Raw genomic sequence first — 20,602 nt, 5'->3', positions numbered from 1 at the left:
ATGTTTCCTGCCTCTAGCGTCTTATACCTTAACAATCTTACATGTTTCAATAAGATTCCCTCTCTTCCTTCTAAACTCCAGAATGTAGAAGCCCAACCTCTCTCTCTCATATTCTCTCAGCATATGATAGTCCCGCCATCCCGGGAATTAACCTTGTAAACCTACGCTGTACTCCCTCAATAGCAAGAATGTCCTTCCGCAAATTAGGGGACCAAAACTGCACACAATACCCCAGGTGTGGTCTCACTAGGGCTCTGTACAACTGCAGAAGGACTCTGGCGTTTGACAGCAGCTCTACTTCTGCGCCATGTGCTGAAAGTAAATTATTATTTAAATGAAACGAGGGTATAAAATATTGCAATGCAGAGGAATCCAGAGTTCCATGCAGAGAGTTAGCATAAGGTGCAAGAAATAATTAAAAGGCAAAAATACACTTTGGCCTTCATTGGAATGGGCATGGAGTATAGAGATAGAGAAGTTCTGATGCAACTTTGCGGAACACTGGCGAGACTGTGCATGCAATACTACATGCGGTTTTGGTCTCGACAGTTAACGATGTGCTTGCATTGGAAGGCGTGCAGAGAAGGCTCACAAGGTTAATTGCTGAGAAAATTAAATGGAGTTTAGATTGGGCTAATACTCATTAAGCTTAGAAAAGTGAGAGGGGATCGTGTTTGAAGTTTCTGGGAGAGTTTAATAGGTAAAAGTGGAGGCTGCTTGCAACTACCAAATAGTTTTATTTTAAAGAGCGGGACCTTTGGCCCACCGAGTCCATGCAGACCAGCGATCATTCATACACTAGCTCTATTACACACTCTAGGGTGTACAATTTACAGAAGCCAATTAACCTACAAACCTGTACGTCTTTGGAACGTGGGAGAAAACCGGAGCACCTGGAGAAAACCCATGCAGGTCACAGGGAGAAGGTACAAACTCTGTACAGACAAGCGGCCATAGTTAGGATCGAACCCAGGTCTCTGGCGCTGTGAGGCAGCAACTCTACCGCTGCACCACCACTGGAACCAAGGCCAAGCCGGGACCCGCATTCTATCCGTGCACTGTCGTCCATCAGAGGGTAGCGAGGTGAAACATGGTGTCACCACTGCTGACCAGAGAGCAGAGTTACATTACCAGACCCTAATCGAGCTCGACTCCAACAGAGTAGCAGAAGAGTCATACAGCATGGAACAGGCCCTTCGGCCCAACTTGCCCATGCTGACCAAGTTGAGCCAAATGAATTTAAACTCAATTTATAATCCGGGGTTTCAATTAAAATGACAAAATTGTCGTTAAAACTGATCAGATTCAAAATAGACAAAAATGCTGGAGAAACTCAGCGGGTGAGGCAGCATCTATGGAGCGAATGAAATAGGCGATGTTTCGGGTCGAGACCCATCTGAAGAAGGGTCTCGACCCGAAACATCGCCTATTTCCTTCGCTCCATAGATGCTGCCTCACCCGCTGAGTTTTTCCAGCAATTTTGTCTACCTTCGATTTTCCAGCATCTGCAGTTCCTTCTTAAACTGATTCAAGATGGTTCTTTATGGAAGAAATTTTTCCTTTCTTATCTAGTCAAGCCTACAAGTGACTCCAAACCTACCCACCCACCCACATAGATCAAGGGCAATTAGTGGCAGGCAACAATTGCTGGCCCTGCCAGTGTTGATTGCATCTGGAAAAGTGAAGTAAAAATCGAAAGCAGCAAGTGAAAAGCTGATTCAGCGGCGAGCAGGCAATAAGCTGAAGGTCTCATGTATATGATGTAGACACTGCACAAAACAGGAAGTTTAGTTTAGAGATACAGACAGACACAAAATGCTGGAGTAACTCAGGTCAGGCAGCATCTCTGGAGAAATCATAAGATCATAAGTGATCGGAGTAGAATTAGGCCCATCAAGTCTGCTCCACCATTCAATCATGGCTGATCTATCTCTCCCTCCTAACACCATTCTCCTGCCTTCTCCCCAGAACCTCTGTCACCTGTACTAATCAAGAATCTATCTATCTCTGCCTTAAATATATCCACTGACTTTGTCTCCACAGATCTTCTGCGGCAAAGAACTCCACAGATTCACCGTCCTCTGACTAAAGAAATTCCTCCTCATCTCCTATCTAAAAGAACATCCTTTAATTCTGAGGCCATGACTCTCCCACCCATGGAAACAACAGGTGATCTTTCGGGTTCAGATGTGAAGGAGGGAACTGACCTGAAACGTCACCTATTCCTTTTCTCCAGAGATGCTGCCTGATCGCTGGGTTACGCCAGAATCTTCTGCCTATCTTCGTCACCTATTCATATTCTCCAGAGATGCTGTCTATCTAACCCACCTTTGCTGTGCTGTCTATCTAACCCACCTTTGCTGTGCTGTCTATCTAACCCACAGTTACTTCTCCAACACTTTGTGTCCTTTTATGTAAACCAGCATCTGCAGTTACATTTTGTTCCTGACAAGTTTTACTAAGTAGGCTGGTGAAATGCTATGAGCAGCTTGTGAATGTGGTGCGTCCTCGTTTACCAAGGTCATGACCCAGAAAGAAAGGTACCTGTTGAGAGGAGAGCTGGTGAAAAACAAACAAGCAAGCTGATGGTTCTTTGCCCCTTTAAGGGCCTGTTCCACCAGCATGCGATTGCATGCTTCTAGCGCAACCAAACGGAAGCGAAGTTCGTGGTAAGGACGCTCTAAGTACGCGCAACGTTCGCGCGTGGCGTAATTTACGTCAAACTCACCAATCAGCTGGGCAAGAGGCGGGCCGACTGAATTTGGACGTCGCATGGCGTCGGGCGGTGACGTCATCATGCAACGGCGTGCCAGGTGGTGACGTCATCGCGCAACGCCACGCGCTAGGCGTATGCCGTCAAGACGCTGTGTCTGGCGTCGAGACGCTACGTACGGCGTCGAGACTCTGCGTACGCCCGTCGAGGCGCTGTGTATGGCCTCGATGCGGCTGCGGGCCGACAGGCCGTTGACGCGCGGAATTTTCGAAGTGCAAGATTTTTGGAGCCACGCGCGATGTCGGAGCCAGCCCCGCACAACTCCATACGCCTCCGCCGATCGAAGTGGGACCAGCCCCGCAAGGCCATACGCCTCAAGCGACCACGTTTGGTCGCGCTAGACGCATGCTATCGCATGCTGGTGGGACAGACCCTTTATACTCTTCTTTGTTCCCACCAGCCAGAGACTCTCCACTCTGAAGAAGAGTCTCGACCCGAAACATCACCCATTCCTTCTCTCCAGAGATGCTGCCTGTCCCGCTGAGTTACTCCAGCTTTTTGTGTCTATCTTCGGTTTAAACCAGCATCTGCAGTTCCTTCCTACATACTCTTCACTCTCCTCCCTGCTCCATTGTAACGTTGAACCCACAACCTTAACGTGCAAATCTTAATGAAGATCTACCTCTGTTTGATAAAATCCTCCAACTCTTTGCAGGTTTTCCTTCCATCGTTCATGTGCTGAATCAGATTGTCATAGCCAACGGTGCTGGTTATGTCAGTGCTCTGGAACCAGGAAAGAAATTAAAAATAATTAGAATCGAGAAAAATACTACACAAACGAACTCTTTAAAGGAACAGTACTTTAAAAATAAAGATAATTTTAATAGCTTAGCTTAGTTTAGTTTAGATACACAGCATGGTAACAGGTTCTGCAGTCCACGCCGACCAATGATCCCCGTGCACTAGTTCGATGTTATCCCAGTTTCGCATCCTACACGCTAGGGCCAATTTATAGATGCCAATTAATGTACAAGCCTGCACTGCTCTGGAGTGTGGGAGGAAACCAGAGCACCCACAGGAAGAACATACAAACTCCGTACAGACAGCACCCACTGTCAGGATCCTACCAGTGTCTCTGGCGCTAAGGCAGCAACTCTATCGCTGCACCACTGTGCCACCCTAAAACAGTTTAGCTATTAAAGCTATTAAGACTGTTGAATTATAATCCTTCCTCCAAACCACCTTTTCCCCTGCGTTACAGGTATGTGGCTATCACACATGTGAGCGGGGGAGGAAGAATATTGGAGGACCCGGTGTGGGGGGAACCGCCGTGGGGGGGGGGACAAAAGGAGGAGCCGGCGTGCTTTGTAACTTTGCCAGTGCCATTGGTGGCTGCTATTTGTATACATTGTGTATGCAGCAAAGAATCTCACTGTGCTTAGTCACATGTGACAATAAAGCATTACATTCCCTTCCACGTCAATGGCCCCACTGATTATGGGAACAGCCATGTGTCGCTGCCAGGAAGTTCTGTTCGAGCAGCAAATGAGCAACAGGGTTTCACTCACAACCTCCTCCAATAATCCCATTTTTAGCACCGCCATTGGGTTCTCAACAGCCCAGAGTGTTTAATTGTCGTATGTACCAACAATGGACCAATGATGTTCTTACTTGCAACAGCATAACAGGCTCGTAAACGCAATGCACATAGATAATGTACGATATATATTTAAAATTCAATAAACCGAAATTCTAGTGCAAAACCTGAAGCCCTTTTTGCGACCAATGACAGGCCTGAGAAGTTAATATGCAACCAAGGAACTGCAGATGTTGGTTTATACCAAAGGCAGACACAAAGTGCTGGCGTAACTCAGTGGGATAGGCCTGACCTGCTAAGTTATGCCAGTACTTTGTGTCTGTGTAGCGGTTAAGAGTTGCTGGGTTCAAGAACCTGAAGGTTGTTGGGAAGAAGATAGTGAACCTAGTGATCACGGTTTTCAGGCTCCTGTACCTTCTTCCTGATGGTAGGAGAGAAATGAGAGCACTGCCCGGGTGGTGCGGGTCTTTGATGATATTGGGGGTCTTTTTGTGGCAGTGTCTCCTATAGATCCCTTCGATGGTGGGGGGGGGGGGGGGGAGTCAGTACCTGTGATGGACTGGATAGTGCCCACCATTCTCTATAACCTCCTTCATTCCTGGCGTTCGAGTTACCAAGACAGACCATGATGCAACCAGTCAGTCTGCTTTCTGCCGTAGTAATGAAGATGTTCAATAGAGCATTCATCAACAAAACCAAATCTTTTCAATCTTCTAAGGAAGAGGAGGCACTTTGTGATTGCATGAATGTATGGAGCCCAGGACAGACAGATGTTCATATATATACAATGCCCAGGAACGTGAAGTCGATGACGCTCTCCAGCCAATGAAAACAGGGTCATGGATCTTTGCCTTTCCCTTCCCGAAGTCAACTATTAGCTCCTTGATCATGCAAACCTAGAGAAAAAGTTTGTTGTTGTGGCATCATTCAATGGTGCTTTATTTATCACATGTGCAACTGGTTACAGTTCAGTTTATTGCCACGTGTACCGCGGAAGTGAAAAACGTTTGTTGTGTGCCAACCAGCCAGCGGAAAGACAATGCATGATTACAATCGAACCATTTGCAGTGGATAGATACATGATGGGGGAAATAACGTTTAGGTCAAGGTAAAGCCAGCAATGTCCAATCAAGGACCGTCCGAGGGTCATCAGCACTGTCTACCTCTTTGATGGGGCACTGTGCAACTACAGTGAAATTATTTTTGCCTATTTTCACATGCAGGCATCGCCAAGTTTTGACGACATGTCCAAAGTCCGGTCTGCCTGCGTGCTCGGCCCACTAGAGTACGTCCTGAACCAGGTAAACCCCAGGCTCCTGCAGGGCCTTCCCCCATCGCCCTTGACTGGATCGGCCCGCAAACCAAAATCCCTCTCCTCTCCCGGCCATCTTTGTGTCCCGGGGTCACCTCCTGCAGCCGACCTTCAAGGCCTTGCTCCTCACGTCCAACTTCTCCAGCTCCCCCCCGTTCAATCGTTGCAGATTTGGAGGATTTTATCAAACAGAGGGAGGGCTTTGTTAAGTTTGACATGTTTAGGTTGAAGATTTGAAGTTACTAATAACAAAGGAGCAGGGAGTAGAGTGGGGAGTCTGGGGCTGGTGGGAACAAAGAAGAGCATAATGGTGCAAAGACCATCTTAGAATGAGATGAGCTAACAATTTGTCAAGGATGTCCAGGAAAGTTCTCTGAAGCAATATGTACTGCAGATGGCCTTACCAAAGCAAGGGCTACACTTGACTTCCTCCGAGGAAATCGGGTTGGGCAAGTGGTTGATGTGTCAGTGCCATAGTAAAATGTTTGCACAAAACGTAGTCGGTATCTGGAATGAGCTGCCAGAGGAGGTGCTGGAGGCAGCAACCGTAACAACTTGTAAGGGGCATCCAGACAGGGATCTGAGCAAGGCCTAGATTGATATGGAGTTAATACAGACAAGTGGGATGAGTAAAAAGGCCTGATGGCCGGCATAGGCCCAGCCTGCCAAAGGGCCTGTTTCTAACTCTACCCACAGCAACCGCGACCACAGAAGGCTGGAGAGGCAAGCTGCTGATTATATTTAAGGAGATGGATTGCTAGGCACAAAAGGCAGCGAGGGATTTGGGGAAGAGGACAGCATTACGATATTGACATTGATGATCGCCCATTAATATATGGAATGACTGAGCAGGCTTCAAGGGCCACAAGCCCTATTGTTCTGTTTCCATGTTTCTTTCATCCTCTGTCTGTCTCCAAAAATATATTGAGACTTCTGCTTCTCCTACCCTTTGACAAAGAGAATACCTCACTCATGATTCTCTGAGAGAAAAAAATCAATTGCCTCATCCTACTTATTTTTAAACAGTGATCGCTAATTTGAGAATCTCCCACAAAAGATAACATTCATTCTACATCCCAGCCTGTCAAATCTCTTCAAGATCCTGCATCTTTTGAGAAGTCCCCTCTTTCCCTTCTAAACTCCAGTGGACCGATAGAGTGATAGAGTGACACAGTGCAACAACAGGCCCTTCGGCCCAACTCGCCCACACCGGCCAACATGTCCCAGCTACACTAGTTCCACCTGCCTGCGCTTGGTCCATATCCCTCAAACCTATCCTATCCATGTACCTGTCTGTTTCTTAAATGTTGGATAGTCCACTCTGTGTGAAAAGGTTACCCCTCAGATTCCTATTAAATCTTTTACCCTTCACCTTAAGCCTATATCCTCTTGTCCTCGATTTGTCTACTCTGGGCAAGGGACTTTGGGACCTGATCAATTCCTCACTTGATTTTATACACCTCTATAAGATCACCCCTCATCCTCCTGTGCTCCAAGGAATAGAGTCCCAGCCTTCTTAACCTCTCCCTGTAGCTCAGTCCCTCTAGTCCTAGAAACATTCTCGTAACCTCGGTGCCTAACCTGCCCAACCTCACTTCATAAGGCAACCTACTCATTTCAGATATAGACTTGTAAACCTTCTCCAAACTGCTTCCAACCCAAGAACATCATAGAGTCGGAGTCATACAGCGTGGAAACAGGCCCTTCAGCCCACCTTGCCCACACTGACCAACATCTTCAGTCTTCAAGTCTCCAATGAAAACCTTGTTACCTGCAGCTCTGCAGGCACATTAGACGCAACAGCAACAGATAACTATTAAATGTATTCATCTCTCTGAAGTGCCAATCCAATTTAATTTTGAAATCGCCTGACAAATGCCACATTTACTTTTACAAGAATTGCCCATTGTACTTTCTTTGGCATGTGAAGCCAGCAACTCTGTTAGTTAACAAGACCAGAGTATAGAGCATCATATTCTTAGATTATAAAACTCTGAACCCACCAGACATCAACTTTCTTCAAAAGTATTCAGTTATGGGAGAATCTAACCCACAAACTAGGACAAGTCAAGAGAGATTTATTGGCACATGTCCCGAAGCAGAACACCAAAATTCTTACTTGTAGTAACGCCACATGTACGTAAACATATTACTCTGAATTCAAAAAGAACATCCCAAGTCTATGTGGTTCAGAGCTTATTTGGAGGTTGTAGTGTTTAATAGACTGAGGGCTGTAGGGAAGAAGCTGCTCCTGGACCTGGACGTTAGTTTTCAGGCTTCTGTACATTCTTCCCGATGGCAGGAGTGAAATGACAGTGTGGTCAGTGCGATGTGGGTCTCTGATGATGCTGGCTGCCTTTTAGAGTCTTGTAGATTGCTTTTTAACTCTTGTAGATCGCTTTGATGGTGGGGGGGGGGGGGGGGGGGGGGTCAGTACAGGTGATGGACTGGGCAATCTTCACGACTTCTTGCAATCTACTTTGTTCCTGGCCATTCGAGTTGCCAAACCAGGCTGTGATGCAACTAGTCAATATGCTCTCCACTGTACACCTGCCCAAGAGAGTATTTGTTGACATTCCGCATCTCCTCAATCTTCTAAGGAAGTTGAAGGACTGTCTTTGCGCTGGGTCCAGGACAGATCTTCAGAGACATGCACGCCCAGGAATTTGAAGCTTTTGATTCTCTCCACTACCGGCCCGTCAAATGAAGACAGGATTGTGGATCCTCATTCTTCCTCTTCCAAAGTTCGCAATTAGTCAAATCCTTACTAAGAAGGAAGTAAGAATGCAGACCAGACTGGAAAGGAATACAATTGAGAAAACATCTTTTAAAAAAAAGGAAATTACACGAGTGCATGGCAGAAAGAGGAATAGAAAGAAATGGTGCACGATGTGAGAGGAAGAGAAGACTCACATGGGGCAGAAAGGCTTGATGAATACAACAGCCATGTCACCCACTAATAGAACCAAACTAAAAAGTTACCATTATGATACCACAGTCCAAGTGAAGCTTCCCAAAAACACATTCCAAGTACTGAAAGATTGTATTGTATTCAATTTATTGTCATTATCTCATAAGAGACAATGAAATGGATTTTCCTTACAGTCATGTAACATAAAAATAAATAATAATTAATTTTTTTTTTTTTTAAAGCACAAACACAGAAGTCCACGACACAACATAGCCCTACAGCGGCACCAAAGTTGAGGAAGGTACCATAGTCCAGCCAGCCTCCCCGCCGATCTTCCCAGATGTTCACCCGTGGTCGGGGCCTCCCGAGCACCTGCAGTCGTCGCCACGGGTGGCCTGATGCTCAGGCCCTCTCGCTGGGAACGATGGAACCCCGACGCCGAACCCCGACGGAGAACATCCTCAGCGGCCCGGACCTCTAGATCAGCCACCTCCCACCGGAGTCCGCGGCTCCCGAGTCCACAGGCCGAGCCGGGCGGAGTCGCAGGACTGCGATGTTGGTCAGCGCCGCCCGCGTTGGGAGCTCCGCGAACCACAGCTCCGCGATGTCGATGCAGCAGGCCCAGCACTCCGGGGCTCCAAACGGCGATCCCCGGTAAGGCATCGCCCGCTCCGCGATGTATCCAACGCTGTGCCGCTGCTGCTGCTGGAGCTCTGGTCGGTCCCGGCAGGAATGGCCGCGCCAATCCAGTAGGTAGGCCGTGGGGAGGGGGGGGGGGCGAGGACGCAACTCGAACAATAGTCACATCCTCTCCAGGAAGCGACTGAAGGACGGTATCCCCCTTACCGTACCCTCTTCCCCCACATAAAGACAAAAAAACCCCCACAAAAAACGCACTTCAAACATAACAAAATAACAAAAAGATACCGGACTGAAGGCGGAGGCAGCTAGCAACAGCGCCACCGGATGTTCCAAAGATACATAGTTAGATACAGCCAGCCAGGCAACATCCGTCGTGGCTATCCCTCCAGGTCGAGGATGATGGTCAACGTTCTGTTGTTTTTATGGACTCTCAGGTGGCTTAGGAGTCCTATCCTGGCTTTGGAAGTTCTTCGGCATTCAAGACAGGTAATTCCAGTTGGCAGATCGGGTTTTGGTTGTTGCTGCCTCTCTTTCCGTTTTCTTCTCTTTTCTTCTAATTCTGCGCATATCTTGGCTTCGAAGGTCGCTGTCCCTTCTTGGATGATGATTCGCCAGAGTTTCCTGTCCTTGGCATTGGTTTCCCAATTGTCAATGTCGATTGCACATTTCTTCATGCTGGCTTTTAAGACATCTTTGAATTTCTTCTTTTGTCTGCCTCTTTTACGTTTGCCTTCTTTAAGCTGGGAATAGAAGGTTTGCTTTGGTAGACACACGTCTTCCATCCGAACAACATGACCGACCCATCTTAGTTGGTGCTTGATGACAAAGGCTCCGATGCTAGATGCTTTTGCTCCATTCAGCACACTGACATTGGTTCTTCTGTCTTCCCAGCTGATATTTAGGCCTTTTCTGGTGTTATTCTGTATTTAAGCTGGCCAGTGAAATTCCTTGTATGTTGCAAAACATACTTGGCGAATAAAATCTGATTCTGATTCGAAGACATCGTTGATGGAACTTTTCAAGTATTTCCAGATGGCATTGGTATGTTGTCCAGATTTCTGATGCATACAGGAGCGTTGGAACCACCACTACCTTGTACACTAACATTTTGGTGTCTGTTCGGATGTCACGATTTTGAAAGACTCTCGTTCGAAGACGTCCAAAAGCTGTTCCAGCACACTTAAGACGATGTTGGATCTCATCATTAAGGTCGACATTGGTGGAGTGGTGACATCCAAGATACGAAAAGTGATCCACATTTTCCAGGGTTTTTTCACCAGGTTGAATTGATGGTTCTTTCCGATTTGTCTCAGTTGGTGACGATTAGTAGATAATCTGAGTCTTCCGAGACCGAGATGAGAAGAACTTTTTTCACACAGAGAGTGGTGAATCTCTGGAACTCCCTGCCACAGAGGGTAGTCGAGGCCAGTTCATTGGCTATATTTAAGAGGGAGTTAGATGTGGACCTTGTGGCTAAGGGGATCATAGGGTATGGAGAGAAGGCAGGTACGGGATACTGAGTTGGATGATCAGCCATGATCATATTGAATGGCGGTGCAGGCTCGAAGGGCCGAATGACCTACTCCTGCACCTAATTTCTATGTTTCTATGTTTCTATGTTTCTTGGAGTTGATGATAAGTCCAAGTTTCGTGTATGCACTGTTGAAGGCAGTCAGGATCTGTTGTAGATGATTTTGTACATCAGTCTATGAAAGTAAGCATGCAGGTACAGCAGGCAGTGAAGAAAACGAATGGCATGTTGGCCTTTATAACAAGAGTAGTCGAGTATAGGAGCAAAGAGGTTCTTCTGCAGTTGTACAGGGCCCTAGTGAGACCACACCTGGAGTATTGTGTGCAGTTTTGGTCCCCTAATTTGAGGAAGGACATTCTCGCTATTGAGGGAGTGCAGTGTAGGTTCACAAGGTTAATTCCCAGGATGGCGGGACTGTCATATGCTGAGAGAATGGAGCAGCTGGTCTTGTACACTCTGGAGTTTAGAAGGATGAGAGGATATCTTATTGAAACATATAAGATTGTTAAGGGCTTGGACACGCTAGAGATAGGAAGCATGTTCCCGATGTTGGGGGAGTTCAGAACCAGGGGCCACAGTTTAAGAATAAGGGGTAAACCATTTAGAACGGGAATGAGGAAACACTTTTTCACACAGAGAGTGGTGAGTCTGTGGAATTCTCTGCCTCAGAGGGCGGTGGAGGCAGGTTCTCTGGATACTTCCCAGAGAGAGCTAGATAGGGCTCTTAAAGATAGCGGAGTCAGGGGATATGGGGAGAAGGCAGGAACGGGGCACTGATTGGGGATGATCAGCCATGATCACATTAAATGACAGTGCTGGCTCAAAGGGCCGAATGGCCTACTCCTGCACCTATTGTCTACGGTCTATTGTCTATTTCTGAGAGAGCTGCAACATAGTTGTCGCCTGCATATTGGAACTCGAGGGAGCTCATAGATGTCTTAGTTATAGACTTGAGACGGGCAAGATTGAAAAGTCTGCCATCTGTTCTGTAGACGATTTTGATTCCTGGGGGTAGGTGGTCCTGGATAATGTGGATGGTTGTCGCAATGAAGATGGTGAACTGTGTTGGCAACATACAATTTATATCAATATACTTCCAGTGGAATTTGTTTCTGCAGTGCAAATAAAAGACTAGCCCAGCTCATGACATAGGTGCAGGGATAAACCAAAGTAACGAACAAGGGGATATCTATGGACGTTATTTATATGAACTTCCATAAAGTATCCAATTAAATCCTTAAGTTTTTCAGTAACACAGTGATCACAAGACAGTCGTGTTTTATATAAAGATTAAAGTGATTTAGTCTAATCTGAAAGTTTGGTCTGAAATCCAAATGAAAGCCAACTATGAATGGAGTTATCAGCTAAGTTGGCAGCCCTACATTCTATAGCCTCTTGAAAACAAGTTTCCAGATGCGTAATCTCCACGCACCTGTGATCATTGTCTGGGAACGCAGCCTTTTCCATGCCATTCTATTGGAAAGCTTAACGTTGGCAAACACTATACAACAGCAATAGTTGAGTAGACCACCCGTGCCCCCTGCCACTAGTAGCGCAGAAACGTTGCAGACAAGGGGGGGCTTATGATTGGCTCGGGGAGGGGGAAGTGGCGCGGTCTGCTCTGATAAGAAAGATTGGTGCTGGGTGCCCTTTCAGTGAGAGAACCTCTACCTTGGACCGTGTCGCGAACGGCGTCTGGTGATCAAGAACAAAACATCCTGCGGCGTGCTCTGATGAGTTTGCGAGTGCTTCCGGGTTTACGTGAGTGTGTGTAGGTACACCCTGCGGTGTGCTCTGCTGTATACTCGGGGTTTGTGAGTGCGTTCGGGGATGTTCGAGGATACGCGAGTGTATGTGCCTCATTTAGTAGTGTAATAAATTACTGAGTGAATCGAAACTGTTATCCGAATCCAGTGATTTATCGAACACAACATGAATAGGCAGAGATCTGCTGATATTTCCATCTAACCAGCAGAATCTCGAGAGAGAGAGAGAGAGAGAGAGAGAGAGCCAGTGTTCAAAAGGGAACTGCAGATGCTGGAATATCGAAGGTACACAAAATTGCTGGGGAAACTCAGCGGGTGCAGCAGCATCTATGGAGCGAAGGAAATAGGCGACGTTTCGGGCCAAAACCCTTCTTCAGACATCTGAAGAAGGGTTTCGGCCCGAAACGTCGCCTATTTACTTTGCTCCATAGATGCTGCTGCACCCGCTGAGTTTCCCCAGCAATTTTGTGTACCTGAGAGAGAGAGCCAGTTTGTTTTCTGGCTTGCAATTGGCTTTTGCTAAGCTTAATGATACTTTGGTTAGTTTAGTTTAGAGATACAGTGCGGAAACAGGCCATTCACTGACCAGCGATCTCCGCACATTAACACCACCTTACATACATTAGGGACACAATCAACACTTATACCAAACCAATTAACCTACAAACCTGTGCATCTTTGGATTGTGGGAGAAAACCGAAGATCTCGGAGAAATCCCACGCGGTCACGGGGAGAACGTACAAACACCATACCTATAGACAGCACCCATAGTCGGGATCAAACCCGGGTCTCTGGCACTGCAAGGCAGTAACTCTACCGCTGCACCACCGTGCCGCCCTAGGCTGCATTTGGAGTATTGAGGGCCGTTCTGGTCGCCCCATTACAAGAAGGATTTGGGGGTTTTAGAAATGAAGCAGAGGAGGTTTACCACAACGCTGCCTGGTTTAGAAGGTATTAGCTGCAGGGTAGTTGGACAGATTTAATTGTTTTCTCTGGAACGTAGAAGGTAATGGAGAAACCTGACAGAAGTATATAAAAATACTAGACTAAGTGGGACCCGTTGGGTCCCAGCATCACACAGGAGGGCTGGTCATCCAACGCAAGATTCCACCTCTCCACCAATTCTAATATTCGTGGCCAGTTGGGGGGGGGGGGGGGGGGGGGGGGGGGGGCTTTCTGGAGCGCTAGTATGGGTGTTGTGGGCTGAAGGGACTGGTTTCCAGAGGGCTAGTATGCAAATTGTGCGCCAAATGAATTCTTGGGCTGGCGTCTCAGTCAATCAAGCCTGTTGTGCTGGCAACTCACTCACGGCTGGTGGGCTGGTAGTTGACTCACGGCTAATCCTTAAAATTCTATTTCAAGCAGGGTATAAGGCCACCAAATTCAAGTGCAGTTTCTTACCACTTCTAGCAGGGTGCAAGGCCACCAAATTCAAGTGCAGTTTCATACCATTTGAAGTAGGGTGCAAAGCCACTAAAGACAGCGAGTCGTGACCTCTCCCTCCTCCATCTTGCAGAGACTGAGCCACACCCACATTTCCGGGTTTTATAACCCCTCCCCCTCCCCCTCCCCACCGGAAAAGGTGTGGCTTTCATGGAGTGATTGACAGGAGAGAGATTCTCAACATTTTTTTTTAAACTAATAACACTTTTATTTTTCATTGATGGGAAGAATTCTCTGCACCTGCTCAGCGGAGGGGGACTGAGTAAGATGGCCAAAAATCACAGCCGTATGTGGTAACGTTTTATCTAAAATTAATATACAGTGCAAACAGGAAGTAAGTGCATTTACAGTAGTGCCTTTTAACTTCAAGCTAAAGCACCCAAGCCACCATTTGCAGTAAGTAATGCATTTTAACTTCATGCCACCATTTGCAGTAAGTGGTGCCTTTCAACTTCAAGCCAATGCATCCAAGCCACCATTTGCAGTAAGTAGTGGCTTTCAACTTCAAGCCACACCCAAGCCACCATTTGTAGGAAGTAGTGCCTTTCAACTTCAAAGCTCCCAAGCCGCCATTTGCAATAAGTAGTGCATTTCAACTTCATGCCACCATTTGCAGTAAGTAATGCCTTTCAACTTCATGCTACCATTAGCAGTAAATAGTGCCTTTCAACTTCAAGCCAATGCACCCAAGCCACCATTTGCAGTAAGTAGTGCCCGTCAACCTCATGCCACCATTTGCAGTAAGTAGTGCCTTTCAACTTCAAGCCAAAGCTCCCAAGCCACCATTTGCAGTAAGTAGTGCCTTTCAACTTCAAGCCAATGCACCCACGCCTCCATTTGCAGTAAGTAATGCATTTTAACTTCAAGACATTACACCCAAGCCACCATCTGCAGTAAGTAGTGCCTTTCAACTTCAAGCCAAAGCTCCCAAGCCAACACTTGCAGTAAGTAGTGCCTTTCAACTTCAAGCCAATGCACCCACGCCCCCATTTGCAGTAAGTAATGCATTTTAACTACAAGCCATTGCACCCAAGCCACCATCTGCAGTAAGTAGTGCCTTTCAACTTCATGCCATCATTTGCAGTAAGTGGTGTCTTTCAACTTCAAGCCACACCCAAGCCACCATTTCCAGTAAGTAGTGCCTTTCAACTTCAAGCCACATCCAAGCCACCATTTGCAGTAATAGTGCCTTTCAACTTCAAGCCAAAGCAACCAAGCCACCATTTGCAGTAATAGTGCCTTTCAACTTCAAACCAAAGCTCCCAAGCCACCATTTGCAGTAAGTAGTGCTTTCAACTTCATGCCACCATTTGCAGTAAGTAATGCCTTTCAACTTCAAGCCATTGCACCCAAGCCACCATTTGCAGTAAGTAGTGCCTTTCAACTTCAAGCCAAAGCATCAAGCCACCATTTGCAGTAAGTAGTGCCTTTCAACTTCAAGCCAAAGCAACCAAGCCACCATTTGCAGTAAGTAGTGCCTTTCAACTTCAAGCCAAAACAACCAAGCCACCATTTGCAGTAAGTAGTGCCTTTCAACGTCAAGCCAAAGCAACCAAGCCACCATTTGCAGTAATAGTGCCTTTCAACTTCAAGCCAAAGCTCCCAAGCCACCATTTGCAGTAAGTAGTGCCTTTCAACCTCATGCCACCATATGCAGTAAGTAGTGCCTTTCAATTTCAAGACACATTTATTTGCAAGCTTTAGAACCAATAGTCATTTTTTTGCAAGCCTTAGAACCAATAGTCATTTTTTGCAAGCTTTAGAACCAATAGACATTTTTTTTGCAAGCTTTAGAACCAATAGACTTTTTTTTGCAAGCTTTAGAACCAATAGACATTTTTTGTAAGCTTTAGAACCAATAGACATTTTTTTTGCAAGCTTTAGAACCAATAGACATTTTTTTGTAAGCTTTAGAACCAATAGATATTTTTTTGCAAGCTTTAGAACCAATAGAAATTTTTTTGCAAGCAAACTTTAGAACCAATAGACATATTTTTGCAAGCTTAGAACCAATAGACATTTTTTGCAAGCTTAGAACCAATAGACACTTTTTGCAAGCTTTAGAACCAATATACACTTTTTGCAAGCTTTAGAACCAATAGACATACTTTTTGCAAGCTTTAGAACCAGTAGACATTTTAGAACCAATAGACATTTTTTGCAAGTTTTAGAACCAATAGACATTGTTTTGCAAGCTTTAGAACCAATAGACACTTTTTGCAAGCTTTAGAACCAATAGATACTTTTTTTGCAAGCTTTAGAACCAATAGACACATTCTGCAAGCATTTTAGAACCACTAAGGGCACTTACATTTGAGTAGACATGGGTTCAGTCTTATTCACAGCTCAGAGAAACGTGACCCTCTGCCTTCCTCCATCTTGAAGAGTGAGTGAGGCACACCACTTCCTGGTTTTATAGTCCCTCCCCCCCCTGCCGCCAGCAGGGGCAGCAGAGAGAATGGGGAATTTTGTAAAAACATTAATATCTCTGTCATTTTTAATCGACGGGAAAAATCCTCGGCACACATGCGGCGGAGGGGGGCTCTGAGCAAGGTGGCCCAAAATGACGGCCGTAGGTGGCGGCATTCTCTCGGAAATCGCAGCACAGATGGCCAAAACCGGTCAAGAACAGACTTTTAGTAATATAGATAGATAGCTCAGGCACAGAAAGGGTAGACAGTCAGAACCTATTTTCCAGGGTGGTAATATCAAATACTATAGGGCATGGCTGTAAAGTAAGAGTGGGAAAGTTTAACGGAGATGCGTAGGCCATGTTTTCCTTACGTAGAAGGTGATGAGGGCCTGAAATGTGCTGCCAGGTGGTGGTGGTGGTGGTGGTGGTGGTGGTGGCAGATATGATAGTGGCATTTAAGAGACTTTTGGATGAGCACATGCATATGTGAGGAATGGAGGAATAGGTTGGTGGTCACATTATGTTCCACATAGATATTATGTGCTGAAGGGCCTGTTACTGTGCTGCACCCTTCTTTGTTCTATGTTCCAAGATGCCACTTGGGACGTTATTATTTAAAATTAGAGCACATGGTTGCATTTAGTTTAGAAATACAGTGCAGAAACAGGCCCTTCAGCCCACCATGTCCACACCGACCAGCAATCCCTGCATGCTAACACTATCCTACACACATTAGGAACAATTTACCAAGCCAAGCCAATTAGCCTACAGACCTGTACATCTTTGGAGTGGGAAGAGAACCAGAGCTCCTGGAGAAAATCCACGCAGGTCACGGGGAGAAGGTATACTCCATACAGACCACACCCGTAGTCAGGTTTAAACCTGCTTCTCTGGTGCAGTAAAGCAGCAACCTACTTCAGCGGCACTGTGCCACCCCTAATGGTATTGGGAGTGACATGTTGCCGTGCATTGAGGATGCCAGAAAATAGTCAGAAAGAACAAAGACAGACAGAAAGTACTGGAATAACTCAGCGTTCGCATTGGGACCCTTCTTCAGACCCAAAAACGTCACCCATCCTTTTTCGCCTGAGATGCTGTTTAACCCACTGAGTTACTCCAGCACTTTGCGTCCATCTACAAGCAGTTAAACATGGCTGAGGAGGAAGCGTGCACATTGCTTTCTTCAAGGAAGTATGTGAAAATTTTAATCTGACTCATCATAGGCCATGCGCCAAACCCAAGAACACGCACAACAATAATATCACAGCAATATAACAGTCAAAGGGAAGTCAAACAGGCCTGAAGACAAAGCTGTCAAACTGCATTGCATACCAAAGCAGGTGAGTTTCTGAATTACAATTGCTTAATCCAACTGCTTGTTTTCCCAATGTGTCATCATAAACGACAATTTCCCATCCCAGTGCTTAACTAAGTGCCAACAACAGCTCAGGTAATACAATGACAGACAAGCATCAGTTGGCAGCTTAGAATGGGAAAGGTATTTGTATAGTGAACATTTTTTGTCTAGTTAAATGTAGTTGTTTGTGTTTTTTATTAGTGTTTTTAACTGTGTATATGTGGGGGGCGGGGGGAGGGGAAATCTCTTCCCTGTACGTGAGACCCGACCTTTTTCCTGTCAGGTCTCCGTTGCCGTTGGGGCCTAGCACCGTGGAGCGGCCTCCAGCCTGAACGACCTAGGGGCTCCAGTCACGGAGCCTGCGGAGCTGCGGACTTACCATCGTGGGGCTGGCCGGCCTCGGAGCGTGGGGAGCGGTGGTGACTCGCTGCTGCGGTATCGGGAGCTCGCGGGTCCGGGTGGAGAGACCGTTTTCCGGAGCTCCCGCAACGCGACTTCTCTAGCCCGTGTCGCGGGGTTGGAACGACCCGGCGCGGCTTCATGGCCATGGGCCATCATTGCATGAGGATCTGAGTGCAGGAGCAGGGATATCGTGAGTAAAACACTCAACGGGTCAGGCAGCATCTGCGGAGGGAATGGATAGGCGATGTTCCGGGTCGGGAGCCTTCTTCGAGGAGGAGAACATCTTCAAAGTAGGCTCACTTTGAGATTTCTCAGTAAAATGGAGACACAAGGAACTACAGATGCTGGAATCTTGAGTAAAACATGTCCCTTCTTCACCTCATCTGCTCCAGGGCAAACAGAACTAAGTTCTGCAGTTCTTTCTCATACCCAAAATGATTCATCCCAGGCAACATCTTTGTGAATCACCTCTACACTCCCTTCAATGGTATTACATCCCTCCTTTAGCATTGTGACCACAGTTAAGATCTGACCAAGGTTTCATAAATTTGGTGCATTGCCTCCCTAGTTCTACAACTGATGCTCTGACTAATGAAGGCATAAGAAGGGACTCGTCACCTGCCCATGTTCTCCAGCGATGTTTGTGCTTTTTAATGAAGGCCAGTGTTCCATACATCTTCCTGGTCATGTTTTCTGCCTGTGCTGCCCACCTTCAGGGATCTGTGGACTTGTACTCCAAGGTCACTCTGTTCCTCAATTCACAGCAAGACAAGATCCATTCATGGTGTACGGGCTGGCTACATTACACGGGCTAGCTACATTACTGCGCCCCAAATGCATCGCCTCACTTTTGTCTGGATTAAATTCCATTTTCCTTTTTAAGAAAATGTCACCAACACATCATAGGTCCCTGCAGTCTAAAAGGCCTGTCCCACCAGCATGGGACTGCATGCGGCGAGCGTGACCTAACGTGGTCGCTTGAGCCGTACGGCCTCGCGGGGCTGGTCCCACTTCGATCGCCGGAGGCGTATGGAGTTGTGCGGGGCTGGTCCCGACATCGCGCGGGGCTCCGAAAAACTGACACTGTCCAAAAATTCCGCGCGACAACAGCCTGTCGGCCCGCAGCCGCATTGAGGCCGTACGCAGCGTCTCGACGTTGTACACAGCGTCTTGACGCCGTACGTAGCTTCTTGACGCCATACCCAGCATCTTGACGGCGTACGCCTTGCGCATGGCGTTGCGCGATGACGTCACCGCCCGGCGCACCGTTGCGTGATGACGTAACCGCCCGACGCCGTGCGACGCCCAAATTCAGTCAGCCCGCCTCCTGTCCAGCTGATTGGTGAGTATGATGTCGGGACCAGCCCCGCACAACTCCAGACGGCTCTGCGGTTGGAAGTGGGACCGGCCCCGTACGCCTCAAGCCACCACGTTTGGTCGCGCTAGACGCATGCAGTCGCATGCTGGTGGGACAGGCCCTTAAGGCTACCTTCCACACAATCAACAACCCGGGCGGCATGGTGGCACAGCGGGAGAGTTGCTGCCTTGCAGCACCAGAGACCCGGGTTCGATTCGGACTTCGGGTGCTGTCCGTACGGAGTTTGTACATTCTCCTTGGGACTCCAAAGGCGTACAGGTGTGTATATTAATTGGCTTTGGTACAATTGTAAATTGTACAGGGATCACTGCTCGACACGGACTTGGTGGGCCAAAGGACATCTTTCCACGCTGTCTCTCTCGCTAAACCAAACTAATCACTGCCAATCTTTGTGTCAGCTGTACACATTGATCTTGTCTCCCACTCCACATCCATGTCATTTGCACATATTACAAACAGCACGGGTCTCAACATTGATCATTGTGGAGCACCCTTTATCACAGATATCCCATTGTAAAAACAAACCTCGACCACCACCCTGTCTCCTATTGTCCAGCGAGTTTAGGATCCAGTTGGCCAACTTGCTCTCGACTCTACGGACCTTAACCCACTAAACCAGTTTCCTAAGTGGGTCTTCACCAAAACTGCGATAAGGAGAAACTTCTTCATCCAGGGACTGGTGAACTTGTGGTATTCTCTACCACTGAAGGCATTTGAAGCCAAATTGTTAACAATCTTCAAGGTGTCACCAATAGTACTCAATGGTACTTATTATTGTCACATGTACCAAGGGAGAGTGATATTTCTTTTTTTGCACCCAGATCGGTGAAAGTATGACTACACATCTTAGATTCAGTACCAGCGTATAACAGTATGAATTTGAGACAGTATATAGCATGTCCAGGTTTTGGTATCATTTTTAAGTCCCAGACGATGCGAGGGTTCTTCACCTGGCCATGAGGCCCATTGCCCTGGCAGCGTTGCAGAGTCGGCCAGGCCAGGCCAAGCGTAGCCGTTGGTGTCCTCCACCACTCCATGCTGCTGCATGGATACAATACAATACAATACAATACAATACCATTTATTGTCATTTAAGCCTCAGTGAGGCTCAAACAAAATTCCGTTTCCACAGCCATA

General features: G+C 46.9%; 1 protein-coding gene across 1 annotated transcript in view; it reads right to left on the bottom strand.

Moving 5' to 3' along the window:
• pstpip2 (proline-serine-threonine phosphatase interacting protein 2) overlaps positions 1 to 20,602 on the bottom strand; it is a 113,108-nt gene that overhangs the window by 68,601 nt on the left and 23,905 nt on the right. Inside the window, exon 2 of the mRNA XM_033034370.1 lies at positions 3,396 to 3,496. Coding sequence (XP_032890261.1) covers positions 3,396 to 3,496 — 101 coding nt within the window. The remainder of the gene's footprint in view (positions 1 to 3,395; positions 3,497 to 20,602) is intronic.

This window comes from Amblyraja radiata, chromosome 1 (assembly GCF_010909765.2).
Source record: "Amblyraja radiata isolate CabotCenter1 chromosome 1, sAmbRad1.1.pri, whole genome shotgun sequence".
Classification (NCBI taxonomy): Eukaryota; Metazoa; Chordata; class Chondrichthyes; order Rajiformes; family Rajidae; genus Amblyraja; species Amblyraja radiata.
The sequence above is the reverse complement of the archived record's forward strand: the minus strand, read 5'-3'. Positions and strand labels throughout refer to the sequence as shown.